This window comes from Dipodomys merriami, unplaced genomic scaffold, assembly GCF_024711535.1.
Source record: "Dipodomys merriami isolate MVZ:Mamm:240054 unplaced genomic scaffold, mDipMer1.0.p SCAF_200, whole genome shotgun sequence".
Lineage (NCBI taxonomy): Eukaryota > Metazoa > Chordata > Mammalia > Rodentia > Heteromyidae > Dipodomys > Dipodomys merriami.
The window spans coordinates 2,023,262-2,036,818 of record NW_027203383.1 but is presented as its reverse complement, the minus strand read 5'-3'; the positions used below and the strand labels follow the sequence as shown (position 1 = coordinate 2,036,818).

Here is a 13,557-nt window from a genome sequence, read left to right as displayed (position 1 = left end):
TTAGACACACCCACACTGAAGCACACATAAAAAGGAGCTTAAGAAAGTGCAAAACTTCACAAGTACATTACTTAGTTATGTCTCAGAATTTTAGGAGATGATTAAGTTGTGCCCACTGCACTTCTTTTAGGACTCATTTTGTTCCAGTTTTATCTTGATGCCTAAAACAAGAGTCAGCTGCAGAGAATCTTTATAGACACAGAACAACAGATACACAATGACACAGAAAAACAAGTTATTTCAGAGTACTCTTAGACAATCATCCTTTTGTTTTATTTTGTTGTTGTTGTTTTCTAGAATTCTCCCTAGGGGACAAGGTACACTGAGCACTTCTCATTCTGAAGCAAATTGCAATCACTTTTCTGTATCTTTGACATTCAATCCTTATCAGATATGACTTGCAAATATTTTGCCTTCTAGCCAGCCTTTTTTTCCCCCTCTTTTCACTTTTTGTTAACATCCATAAGCCACTGAGGTCTTTAAAGTTGAACAAAATCTAGTTGTTGTTTTTGTACTGGACCTGGGGACTGAACTCAGGGCCTAGGTGCTGTCCCTGAGCTCTTAGGCTCAATGTTAACATTCTACCAATAGAGCCACAGGTTCAATTCCAGCTTTTTTGTTTGTTTGTTTGGTTTTTTTGGAAATTAATTGGAGATAAGAGCCTCACTGACTTTGCTGCCCAAGCTGGCTTTTGTAAGGTATATTAAATAGGTAGGTTTCCTTAGGTAGTCGATGAAGAGAACACCACGCACTATTCAGGCAGGAAAAGAAGTTTATTTACCGAACTGCTGCCCCCACCATGCATGGTGGAGAAGCATGGCTGAAAAGGAAAGGAGGTGGGGAGGGGCAACCCACTCCAGGGCCAGGACTTATCTAGGCCAGGCACAGGAAGAGGTGTAGCCAGGTGGGGGGAAAGTGTGGCCACACTGGATCTGGATGTCACCTCAGGCTCTGGGACCCTCCTAAGGTCAGATGAGGGGCATGTGACCAGAGGTGGCCCAGGATGTGACCTAGCAGGAGGGGAAGGTGACCGCTTCCAGGTCTGCCAGTTACCTAGGTAACAGATACTGGGTGCAAACTTAGTCAAGAGGGAGTGAGGTGTCTCTGTTCAGACCTTACAGCTTTAAGCTGTGATCCTCAGATCTCAGCCTCCAGCGTAGTTAGGATTACAGCTGTGAGCCTTTGGCTCTTGGCTTCTTATTTTTCATTTTTTGTTATTTTTTTGCATGTGTTTTGCTGCCATTTGAGAAACTATTCCCTGATCTAAGGTCATAGAGAATTGTGCTCATGTTTTCTCTCTTTTTTTGGGGGGGGGGGGGTGTCCAGTCATGGGGCCTGAACTCTGGGCCTGGGCGCTGTCCCTCAGCTCTTCAGCTCAAGGCTAGCACTCTACCACTTGAGCCACAGTGCCACTTCCGGCTTTTTTTCTTTTTTTTTGCTTATGTGGTGCTGAGGAATCGAACCCAGGGCCTCAGGCATGCAAGGCAAGTGCTCTACCACTGAGCCACCTTCCCAGCCCCATCGTGTTTTCTCTTGAAAGTTTTGTAGTTGTGGTTATTATGTTACTCTTTGATCATTTTTAATTTAATATTTATGTATGGTGTGAGACTGGGATCCCATTTCATCCTTTTGCATATGGGTATCCAGCTTTCTCTGAACCATTTCTTGAAAATCTCATTCTTTCTCTAGTGAACTGTCTTGGCCCTCTTCTCAAATAATCAATTGACCTTAAAAGTGTGGGTTTATTTCAGGATTCTAAATTCTGTTTCATCTTTATATCAATAGCATACTATAACTGGGTATTCTAACTTTGTTCTCAATTTTGAAATCAGAGTATATGAATTCACTAACTTTGCTCTTTTTTGTAATTGTTTTTCCAAGATTGTTTTGACTCTTCTGGGTCCTTTGCATTTCCATATGAATTTTCTGATCAGTTTTCCAAATTCAGCAGAAAAGTCAGCTGGATTATTGAGAGGGACTGCCTTGAACCTGTAAATCACTTTGGGAAATATTGCCATCTTAATATTTAATCTTTCAATCCATAAATAGAAAGCCTTCCCATTTATGTAGGCCTATTAGTTTTAAGCATACTTTTTTTTTACATAAATGTAAGTGTAGTTGTTGGGTTTTTATTATGATATTACTCATGTAGTTGATTTTTGTTTTTTATTCTAATTTTGGATTGACCAATCTAGCTGAACTTTATTATTAAATGTGTGGAGGGTGTGTGTGTGTGTGTGTGTGTGTGTGTGTGTGTGTGTGTGTGTGTGTGTGTGTGTGTGTTCTTCAGAATTTTCTGTATATAAGATCATGTCATCTACAAGTAAGAGTAGTTTTATGTCTTCCTTTTTGACTTGAATGATTTTTGTTTATTTTTCTTGCCTAATCTCCTTGACTAAATTCTGTACTATAACACTGAATAAAAATGGCAAGAGCAGGGGGCTGGGAAGGTGGCTCAGTGGTAGAGTGCTTGCCTCACATATATGAGGTCCTGAATTCTGTTTCTCAGCACCACACAAACAGAAAAAGCAGAAGGGCGCTGTGGCTCATGTAGTAGAGCACTAACCTTGAGCTGAAGAGATGTGGGACAGTGCCCAGGCCCAGAGTTCAAGCCCCATGACCAAAAAGAGAGAGAGAGAGAGAGAGAAAAGGTAAGAGCAGCCATCCTCATCTAATTCCTGATAGTCTTTTGCCACTAAACACAAGCACTGCTTGATTGTTTTGTGTAAATATTCATTATCAGATAGAGGAAGTTCCTTTCTGTTCCTACTTTGTTGAATATGTGGTTATATTTTGCTTTGTATTTGTGTTGGGGCTTGAAATCAATACCCTGGGGTCTACTTGAGCCACCACAACTTCAATCCAAGCTTTTTGCTGGTTAAGTGAAGAGACTCTTTATTGTCAGCTCAAACTGACTTTGAACTGCAAGCCTCAGATCTCAGCCTCCTGAGTGGCCAGAATTATAGACACCAGCCACCATCGGTATCCTAGCCATTTTTGTTTTGTTTAATCATAAAAGGATATTGGATTTTGTCCAGTGCTTTTTCTGCCTCTCTGGAGATAATTGCTTTGTTCATTATTCTATTAACAAAGTCTGTTTCATTGATTGAATGCCGTCTGGTGAACCAAGTTTGTGTTCCTAGGATGTCTTACTTGGTCATGGTATGTTGCCAGATTCAGTTTGCTAATATGGTAAGGATTCTAAGTCTCTGCATATAAACAATGTTGATGTTTGGTTTTCTTATCTCTTGATGTATCTCTTGGGCTTTAATGTCAGAGTAATACTGGCTTCACAGAATTCATTGGAACATGTTTCTTATTATCACTTTTTTTGTTTGTTTGTTTGGTAGATTTAGTTCTTCAAGAATTTGATGGAAACCATCATGAAGCCATCTTGTCTTGGCTTTAAGGCAATCTTAAAAAATTACTGTTGGAGGCAACAGTGCTCAATAGGAAATGTACTCATTACCTTGCTCATGTAACTGTAACCCCTCTGCACAGCATTTTTACAATTAAAAAAAGTACAAAAAAATTACTGTTGTAAGCCAGGTGCCAGTGGCTCACAGCGGGCCCGAGCACTGTCCCCGAGCTTCTTTTTTTCAAGGCTAGCATCTATCACTTGAGCCACAGCTCTACTTTCAGCTTTTTGCTTATGTGGTACTGAGAACTCAAACCCAGAGCTTCATGCATGCAAGGCAAGCACTCTACCACTAAGCCATATTCCTAGCCCAAGTCTATTTTAAAAATTTTCTACTTTATTTAGTTCCACTTTCATCTTGATTATCTCTTTGCTTGTGCTTTCTTGGACTTTTTTTTTTTATATGTCCTTTTTCTTTTATTAAGAAGGAAGGGTAGGGGCTGAGATATAGCTTAGTGGCAAAGTACTAGCAAGTACAATGTCCTGGGTACCAAAAAAGAAACAGAAGGAATGGTAGGTCATTAAGAAATATTCCTCTCTTTTTTTTCTGTATTGGAGACTGCCTCATGGTGTCGGTTTGTTTGTTCATTTATTTATTTATTTTGCTAGTACTTAAGTTTAAACCCAAGGTCTTATGCTTATGTAGCTTGCTTAGCTGTACTTTACCACTCATGCCACACCATCAAGCAGGGTTTTTGCTGGTTATTTTGGAGATTGAGTCTTGTAGACTTTTCTGCTCGGGCTGACTTTAAACTGTGCTTTTCGGGATCCTGACCTCTGATGGCTATGACTACAGGTGTAAGTCACTAGTTCCCAGCTGTTTCAGGCATTTTTAAACAAGTGCTTTCCTTCTTGAATCCCACTCATCCAGCCTAATTCTAGTCCTTCTTAACAGGTATTTATGGTTAAAAATTTCCCTCTAGGCACTGTTTCTATTGCATGCCCTAACTTTTGGTATTTTGCAGTTTAGTTTTCATTCCTCTCAAAGTATTTTCTAATTTCCCTTGTGATTTCTTCTCTGACCCATTAGTTACTTAGAAGTTTATTGTGTAACTTCTACATATTTGCAAAGCTTCTACTTTTCTTTCTGTTATTGATTTCTAATTCCATTCCATTGTTGTTGGAAAACACACTTTGCATAACCTCAGGTCTGTGCTGGAGAATATTCTGTGTGCACCTATATTTCAGTACACATACACCAATGCTTCCCTCTTCTTCTTGTAGCCCCATTATGCAGACTTGGTTTGCTTTGTCATAATCACAGTCTGTGCAGTTCTTTTTTTCCCTATTTATTTTTCCTTTTGTTCATGGGGTGACATCATTTCAGTTAAACCATCTTTGAAGTTGTTAATTGTTTTAGGTCTACTAAAATATCCTGTTGCTCCAGCACCAGTGGCTCACACCTATAATCCTAGCTACTCAGGAGGCTGAAATCTGAAGATCAAGGTTCAAAGCCAGCCCACACGGGAAAGTCTAGGAGCCTCTTATCTCCAACTAACCACCAAAAAGCAAAAAAAGCTCAAGGACCGTGTCAGGCAGGGCCTGAACTTTGAACTCATGCTTCAAGACTAGAACACTAAAAAAAGACTCATACTGAAGTGGTCCAGAGCATTTTTTTTTTCATTATAGTTGTTGTATTTTCCAATTTCAGAATTTCTTTTCTTTTCTTTTTCTTTTTTGTTGTTGTTGGTTGTAGCGCCTGAACTCAGAGCTGGGCTCTATCCCTGAGCTCTTTTTGCTCAAGGCTAGCACTCTACCACTTTGAGCTACAGCTCTCCTTCCAGTTTTCTGGTGGTTAATTGGAGATAAGAGTCTCATGGACTTTCCTGTGCATGTTGGCTTTGAACCACGACCCTCAGATCTCAGCCTCCTGAATAGCTAGGATTACAGGCATCAGCTGCCAGCACCCAGCTTTTGTATATATATTTTAAGTGGGTCATTTTAAGCTTTTTGTCAGCTGGCAACATGGCTCAAGTGGTAGAATGCCTTCCTAGCAAGTATATGAGATCATGAGTTCCAACCTGGTACTGACAAAAAAAAAATAGTTCTTTTCTAATAAATTCAGTATCTTGATTTCTTTAGTGATAGTTTCTGTTTGATTTTTCCTATAATGAGAATGCTCTTGATTTTGCATGTCTCATAAACTTTTGCTATTGTTACTGAAACCTGAGCTTTTAGGGAGAGTGGTACTGAGAGTTTGAACTCAAAACCACCTGCTTGCTTGCTAAACAGGTGCTCTACCACGTGGTCCATGTCCCATGCTCCTTTTTTAATTTTTTTAGATAGAGTCTTGTGTTTTTGCCCAAAACCAACCTGAAATCACTTTCCTCCCACATACAGCCTCCCAAGTAGCTGGGATAATACATCACCACAGTTAGCAAAGTGATTGAGCAGGGTGTCACAAACATTTTGCCCAGGCTGGTTGTGAACAGGGATCCTTCTGATTGCCACTTTGCAAGTAGTGGGGATTGCATGCGTGAGCCACCATGTCCTGCCTGGGGCTGGTGGACTAGTTCAGTGGTGGAGTACTTGCCTCAGACCTGCAAGTCTTAGGTTCCAAACCCATCACTGCAAAATATGTAACTAAGATAACGTGACATGCTAGAAATCAGATTCTTCTCCTTCCTAGAGTTTTACAAAAAACACTGCTGCTGTTTATTGTTGTTGTTACTTGTTTAGTGACTTGCTAAAAGATCTGTATTATCTGTTAAGTAGACAGCTACTAAAGTATGATGGGTCTCTGCCCACCATCAGTTGATGGCTGGACAGAGATACCTTTTAAGTGCCCTGGGTTTGCCCCTGTGTATGTTTGGAAGACTCCTGCAGCCCTGAGGCAGGCACTGTAGAACTTTACAGTAGCCCTTGCCTTGGCTGCTGTAGAGCCTCAAAGGCCGACCGAGTGAGGGAGGGTACTGTCAGGCCTCCCCTGCGCACGTGCTGGGCCTGCCCTGGGCAAGTGCTGGGCCTCCCCTACGCACGTGCCAGGTAGGCACGGCCTCGTGTGCACACAGGCCTGGCAGATCCGCGGGAACATTAAGAACTTGGCATGTCTGGTTAGTAGCTCATTCCCCAGTTTCCCTTTTAAACTTCTTCAATGAACCTACTGTTTATCCCACCCCTTATCCATCACCTTAAAGAAGCATGATTTAACAGCTGCTTCTGGTGGGTTTTGATAAGTGACCCCCAAGAAAAGATTCTTCTCCTGGGGTAAGCTCTCCTTCTAGTAAAACAGAAAGATGGTCAGAAAGCCACCAGAAACATCAAATTATTATTATTATTTTTTTTTTTTGTCGGTCATGGGGCTTGAATTCTGGGCTTGGACACTGTCCCTCAGCTCTTCAACTCAAGGCGAGTGCTCTACCACTTGAGCCACAGCGCCACTTCCTGTTTTCTGGTGTTTTATTGGAGATAAGAGTTTCACGAACTTTCCTGCCCCGGCTGGCTTTGAACCACGATCCTGAGATCTCAGCCTCCTGAGTAGCTAGGATTACAGGAGTGAGCCACCAGTGCCCGGCTACATCAAATTCTTGTAATCCTGTGGGGAAGGACTTCTAAAGTACTTCATGAAGTTTCTGTGGATTGAGCATTTGAAGACATGAGTCAGAAGCAATCTTACCCTGCTTCTCTGACAGCTGGGTGGTCGCTGCTTTGCTGGGGTGAGCCAGATAGAGGAGGCAGAGAAAACAGAAATAGGGAACGTGACAGCTCCTTGGAGTTCAAGGAGTTCTTGCTGAGATCCAGCTGATTTACTTTTCTTTCTTTTGATGCTGGGAATGGCACCTAGTACCTTGTGTATACTAGGCAAGTGCTTTACTACTGAGCTACTTTGCCAGCCATAACTGTCCCCTTTGGGGATTTGCTACAAACCTTGGCTGATTTCCAGAGTTCAGAAAATGGAGATTCTTGTCATTTTTACCATTGTCCCCATTGCTTTTACAAAGAAGAGTTTTCAAAGGTTCATTCTCCTCTGTGTGTGTGTGTGTGTGTGTGTGTGTGTGTGTGTGTGTGTGTGTGTGTACGTGTGTGTGTATACGTGCTTGTGTGTGTACGCATGCAAGCCATATCACCAGTCTGCCTTTTTGCATGTTGATTGGAGATAGAGTCTTGTGGACTTTTCTGCCTAGGCTGGCTTCAAACTATGATCCTCTAGATCTCAGATTCCTAAGTAGCTAGGACTTTCTTTACTTTTATTACCCTCACCAGCAAGTGGGTTTTAAGCCTGCCTGTGTCCATTCTTGGTGGCATGAGTGTCACAGACACTCTGCTTGTTCACTGTGGCTTATTGAGGTCACTTGTCTTCAGTGGAATGGCATGTGACTTCCGTGGGATGGGAATTGTCATCCAGGATGCTCAGGGTTTAGTCTTACACCTGACTCGGGCCCACAAAGGAGCTGAGATTTACAGAGCACCTACTGTGTATGCACCAAACCCTATGTGGTTTGGGTCCACAGCATTGCATCATCCACCATCAAGATAGCGCTAATGTCATGGCGAAGAGATGAAGAAGCAAATGAGATGCAAAGCACACAGCACCACACTGCTGCCCCTGGCACGCAATTTTGTTGTGTGTTCTTATGCTGTTGTTGACCTACTGTGGCCTGATCCTCAGAGGAGGAAGTGGAGTTGAAGGGATTGCGTAACCATCATTTGAATTCCTGCCTAAGTATCTACTCCCAAAGCCTATTCTAGTCCACGTTCTACTCCAGCTCATCCCTGCTCTGGATCTTACCTTCCTTACTCTGTCAAGGGGATGATTAGAAGGACTAAAATTAATTAGCCCCCAGTGGTTCATGCCTTTCATCCTAGCCACTCAGGAAGCTGAGCTCCAGAGGATCATGGTTCAAACCAGCCTGAGCAAAGAAGTCTGAGAGACTCCATTTCCAAAATCACCAGCAAAAGGTCCATCAGACCTAGGAGAAATTGTGTTAAATGAAGTTTAAGTCAGGCCCAGAGAAACATGTGTGTGATATATGTTTCTCTCATATGTAGAAGTTTGATCTAAAATACAAGCATGTACGAGAACATATATGTGTATACACACATATACACACACACAAATTGACTAGCGGATAGTATACCCAGGGAAGGAGTCCAATGGTGTAATGCCTCTGAACAACTAATGAACTGTTTAACAAAGTGAATACCAGGAAGCTGAAAATGTTCTGTTGTTGGGGGGTGGGGCTCATGGATGGGGCACAGGAATCGAAGAAAGAAAGGTGATCAGATATAGTCATATTCAGTTTACAAATTTGAACTATATAACTCGAGAGTAGGAATGCAGGGGGGAAGGTGGGGAGAGAAGATGGAGGGGGTGGGGGGAAGAGGGGGTGGGGGGGAAGGGAGGATGGGAAGGGATGGGAAGGGGAAACAAAGAGGAGGCAACAATGCTTGATAATAAATGTACTCGTTATCTTGCCCATGTAATTGTAACTCCTCTGTACAGTATTCTCACAAAAAAAAAAAAAAGATGGAAGGGGGACATTGATCAAGAGGTATTGCACTCATCACCCGGCTTGTGTAATTGAAACCACTCTGTACAACTACTTCAAAAAGATAAAATCTAAAAAGAAAAAAGAAAAACCTGGACTGGAGGTGTGACTCAAGTGGTTGAGTGCTGGTCAAAATAAGCATGCCAAGCAAGCGTGAGGCCTTCAATCAAGAACCAGGTGCAAGAAAGAAAGAAAGGAAGGAAAGAAGGAAGGAAGGGAGGGAGGGAGGGAGGGAAGGAACTAAAATGACTCACCAATGAACATGTACTGAATTGTCTTGAGGAGTCCAGGGGGAGGTTATAGAGCTGAGTGATTTCAGTCCTTTTCTGGGGGGGGGGGATCCAGCAGATAGCCTAGCAGGTCAGTAACCCGGTATCTTTCTCTCCCGCTCCCTTCCTGCCCCACCCACCCTGTGTGCCATGCAGAGTCAAAAGGGGACAAAGCCAAGTGGGTGTTCACCTGGCCTCTCATCTTCCTCCTGTGCATCACCATCCCCAACTGCAGCAAGCCCCGCTGGGAGAGGTTCTTCATGCTCACCTTCGTCACGGCCACGCTGTGGATCGCCGTGTTCTCCTACCTCATGGTGTGGCTGGTGAGTGCCGTGGGAGCGGGGAACCACTGCCACACAAGGGCAGGGGGCATGGCTGTGCTAGCCAGGGCTGGCTTCGCTCACCACTGCTTCATTCTCAGTAAAAGGCGGCTTTAACAAAGATGGATGGTACGCCACAGCCTGAGAGAGGCGGCTCCCCTGAGTGGGTGGAATCACGTGGCAGTCATGTGACAGCCACATGACACGCGATCAGGTTCCCAGGGGAGTGTGTGAAGGATGGAGACTGGGGAAGATCATCTCCTTCAGTGGAAGATGATGGTGGGTATAGATGACCCTCCAGATGACCCTACCAGATCTCCCTGTCTCTTTCCTGTCTGCCTGCCATTGGCCGAAGCACTTTATGCAAACTTCTCTCTAATAACGAGCCCACCAGACAGGTGTTTTTCCTGCCCTTGTTTTACACATAGGGAGCATAGGGTCTGAGAATTTGCCCCTGGTTACATGAGTCGCTCGTGTTCACCATGGCATTAGAAGGCCTGGGCCTTCCGAGTCTTGCCTTCAGCCTCAGTCTGAACTGCTGCCCACCAGACCCCTGGGGCTCCCAAGGCTGATGGACAGCTATTTAGCAACTCCAGAGGCCTTGACATGGCTCATCTGGCCGCGGGTGACAGCTGACTGCATGCAGCTGGGCCAGGCTATGCAGGCATCCTGCCCTTTGCTCTGGGCCTCCCAGAAGCCGCCCTCCCCCCTTCTCTTCTTCCTCCTCCTATCAGCCAGTGGTAACAGCAAGGGACATTATGAAAGTAAGACACCTGGTAAACAGCAGGGTTAAGTAAATATTGTCATTTGCAGTGTTTTTGTGAGAACAAAGGAATCAACTAACTCTCCAATAGTGTGGGAGACTGCCTCAAACTGAAGTCTACACATCTGCATCCATTTAAGTGACTTCTCTGAAGCTGGGTGCCAGAGACTCACTCCTATGATCCTTGCTACTCAGAAGGCTGAGATCTGAGGATTGCAGTTTGAAGCCAGCCCAGGCAGGCAAAGGCCACGAGACATTTACCTTCAATGAACCACGAGAAAGCCAGGAATGGAACTGTGGTTTGAGTAGCAGAGCTGCAGTCCTGAGCGACAAAGCCAAAGGACAGAGCCTAGCCCTGAGTTGCAAGCCCCAACCCCAGCACACAAAAACGTTTTAAATAAATATTAAAAAAGAGACTTTTCCACTGGCTACAGTCACGTCACACTCAAGTTAAAAGCACACAGGGTAAAAAGAGTTTCCAGGGCTTTCTGAGGGCGGTTCACCCCTCCCCCACCTCTTCCTCAGGTGACTATTATTGGATACACGCTTGGGATCCCTGACGTCATCATGGGCATCACCTTCCTGGCAGCTGGCACGAGTGTTCCTGACTGCATGGCCAGCTTGATCGTGGCGAGACAAGGTATGCCTGGTGCCGGGCCCTCCCCTCTTAGGCCCTCTAACCTCCCTTCCAGGAAGACAACACAGGCACCAAGTGAACAGGTTGAATAAGATGAGTGATGTGAGGTTTAATGGCAGAACAAAAGACCTGCAAAGTCTGCCCTTGATTTTCTGCTCCTTTGCTGCCAGTGAGATAGCGTTGCAGAGTGGACTTCACAGGACTTCCAGATGAACCTGAGTTTGAAAGTCCAGGAGAGACCTGCTGCAGTGGCTCAGGCCTGTAATCCTAACTACAGGAGAAGCTGAGATCAGGAGGATCTCATGGTACTCCTCTCAACCAATAGCTAGAAATAGTAGTGCATACCTATCATCCCACCTATATAAAAGGCAGGGATCAGGGAGGATTATGGTTCCGAGTCATGATTTTCTTTGCCTAGATCAGCCTGGGCAAAAAAGCTCACAAAATTGAGCATTATGGAGAAAAGTGGGCTTTTGAAAGAAGGACAAGATGGTTGGTTTCTCTAAGACGGGAGGAAGGTCCGAGTAGCTGGCTGGAAGTAGGAGAGGCTGTTGGTGACAGGTCAGTACACATTCCTATATTGGCTAGAGGCTGGGAGGCTGGAAAGCCAGAATCCCAGAGGTCAGGTTCCTCACAGGACTAAGCCACCCACACTCTGATGTCACCCACGGTAAGTTTTTATATAAGTCTTCCCTCCCTCTCTCCATTCTGAGGCTTGAATTCTGGGCCTGAGCACTTGTCCCTGAGCTCCTTTTGCTCAAGGCTAGTCCTCTACTACTTGAGCTATAGTGCTACTTCCAGCTTTTTCTGTGATTAATTGGAGGTCAGAGCTTCCCAGACTTTCTTGCCTCTGCTGGCTTTGAACCACCATCCTCAGACCTCAACCTCCAGAGTAGCGAGGATTACAGGATTAAGCCACCAGTGCACGGCTTATACAAGTCTTTTTACCTGAATCCCCTCAGCTTGTGAGATAGCATGATACTGCACAGCTGGACAGGAAAAGAACGATAGCAGGGCCCAAGTCTCTCTGATATGCTTCTGGTCTGGTTGGGGGAAGTTCCTCCTCAGAAACCACCAGAACATACGATTTGCTGTCCTAACTTCCCTGCCAAGGTCTTGAATGCTGTTCCCTAGGCACAAACGTGCACTGTGTCTGTGTGAAGGATGCTGGGCTGGTGTCCTGAGCTAGACTGCTCCCACGTTGTGTGCTCCTGAGCCTCTGTCACATGAGAATGGGGTCTTCCTGAACACTGCAGTGCCATTGGTTGTATTCAACAAGGCAGCCATCATGGGAACTCTGTTGAGCACTATGAGAGAAATAATGGAAGGAAGGCCTGTGTTTGTCAGGGTTGACATAACCACAGGCTGGATGGCTTAGACAACCGAGATTTATCCTCTCAGAGGCCTGAAAGCCAAAGTCAAGAGTGGGCTGGGTTGGTTCCTTCTGAGCTATGAGGGTGAGGCTTTCCCAAGCCTTATCCAGACTCCTGTCCTCCTCATCCCCATGTGCTGTCCCCCATGTGCTGTCCCTGCCCATGCCCCTCATATTTACAGGGACTTCTCAAGTTGGACTCATCCTAACCTATACTGACCTCATCTGACTTGTGACCTCATCAAAGGCAGTGCCTCCCAATAAAGTGGTGCCCTGATGTACTGGGGGTTTGGAATCCAACCCATAATGGGATCCTTTGGACTCTATGCAAGTGGTCTTAGAATGCCAGGTGCTGGTGACTCAACACCTGTAATCCTGAGGATCTCGGTTCAAAGCCAGACTAGGTAGGAACGTCTGCGAGACTCTTATTTTTTGGTCAGGTCGTGAGGCCTGAACTCTGGGCGTGGGCGCTGTCCCTCAGCTCTTCAGCTCAAGGCTAGTGCTCTACCACTTGAGCCACACTGCCAATTCCGGCTTTTTTTTCTTTTTGCTTATGTGGTGCTGAGGAATTGAACCCAGGGCTTCATGCATACAAGGCAAGCGCTGTACCACTGAGCCACCTTCCCAGCCCGTCTGCAAGACTCTTATCTCCAACTAACCACCAGAAAACCAGAAGTGGTGCTGTGGCTTAAGTGGTAGAGTGCTAGCTTTGAGCAGAAAAACTCAAGGACAGCAGCTAGGTCCTGAGTTCAAACCCTACAAACAACCAAAAAAAAAAAAATGCGGGGCCCATGAAGGAGACATCCTTTTGTAGGAATGGCACCAACTGAACCAGAATGAGAAAGAAATCATGTTTCATGTGACCTGCGCTTGATGGAAGAACTGTGTTGTTTGTCCCCGCAGGCCTGGGAGACATGGCGGTGTCTAACACCATAGGGAGCAACGTGTTTGACATCCTGGTGGGGCTTGGCATTCCGTGGGGCCTGCAGACCATGGTTATTAATTATGGATCCACAGTAAGTTCCTCTCCCAAGGTAGGAGGTGGAGGTCTTATAGAGGATGATGGCATTCCTTCTGTTCCAGCCCAGGTCTTCAGGAGATGTGCTGTCCTTTCTCCTGAGCACCCACTCTCCTAGACAGCTTCTGGAATAGTCCAGAGGTAGATACTGGAGGGAGCCAGTGTTGGCCATGTGTTTGTCAGTGCCTTTTATCTTTTATCTCAGCTGACCAGCACCTGTCCCCCTCCCAGCCCACATTTGAACCCCAAGCTCTCCCTTTGCCATGGACGT

General features: G+C 45.1%; 1 protein-coding gene across 3 annotated transcripts in view; it reads left to right on the top strand.

Moving 5' to 3' along the window:
- LOC138833126 (sodium/potassium/calcium exchanger 4) overlaps nt 1-13,557 on the top strand; it is a 131,128-nt gene that overhangs the window by 108,630 nt on the left and 8,941 nt on the right. For all 3 annotated transcript variants that reach the window (XM_070031476.1, XM_070031475.1, XM_070031474.1), the window contains exons 13-15: nt 9,333-9,499; nt 10,785-10,899; nt 13,172-13,284. In XM_070031476.1, coding sequence (XP_069887577.1) covers nt 9,333-9,499; nt 10,785-10,899; nt 13,172-13,284 — 395 coding nt within the window. The remainder of the gene's footprint in view (nt 1-9,332; nt 9,500-10,784; nt 10,900-13,171; nt 13,285-13,557) is intronic.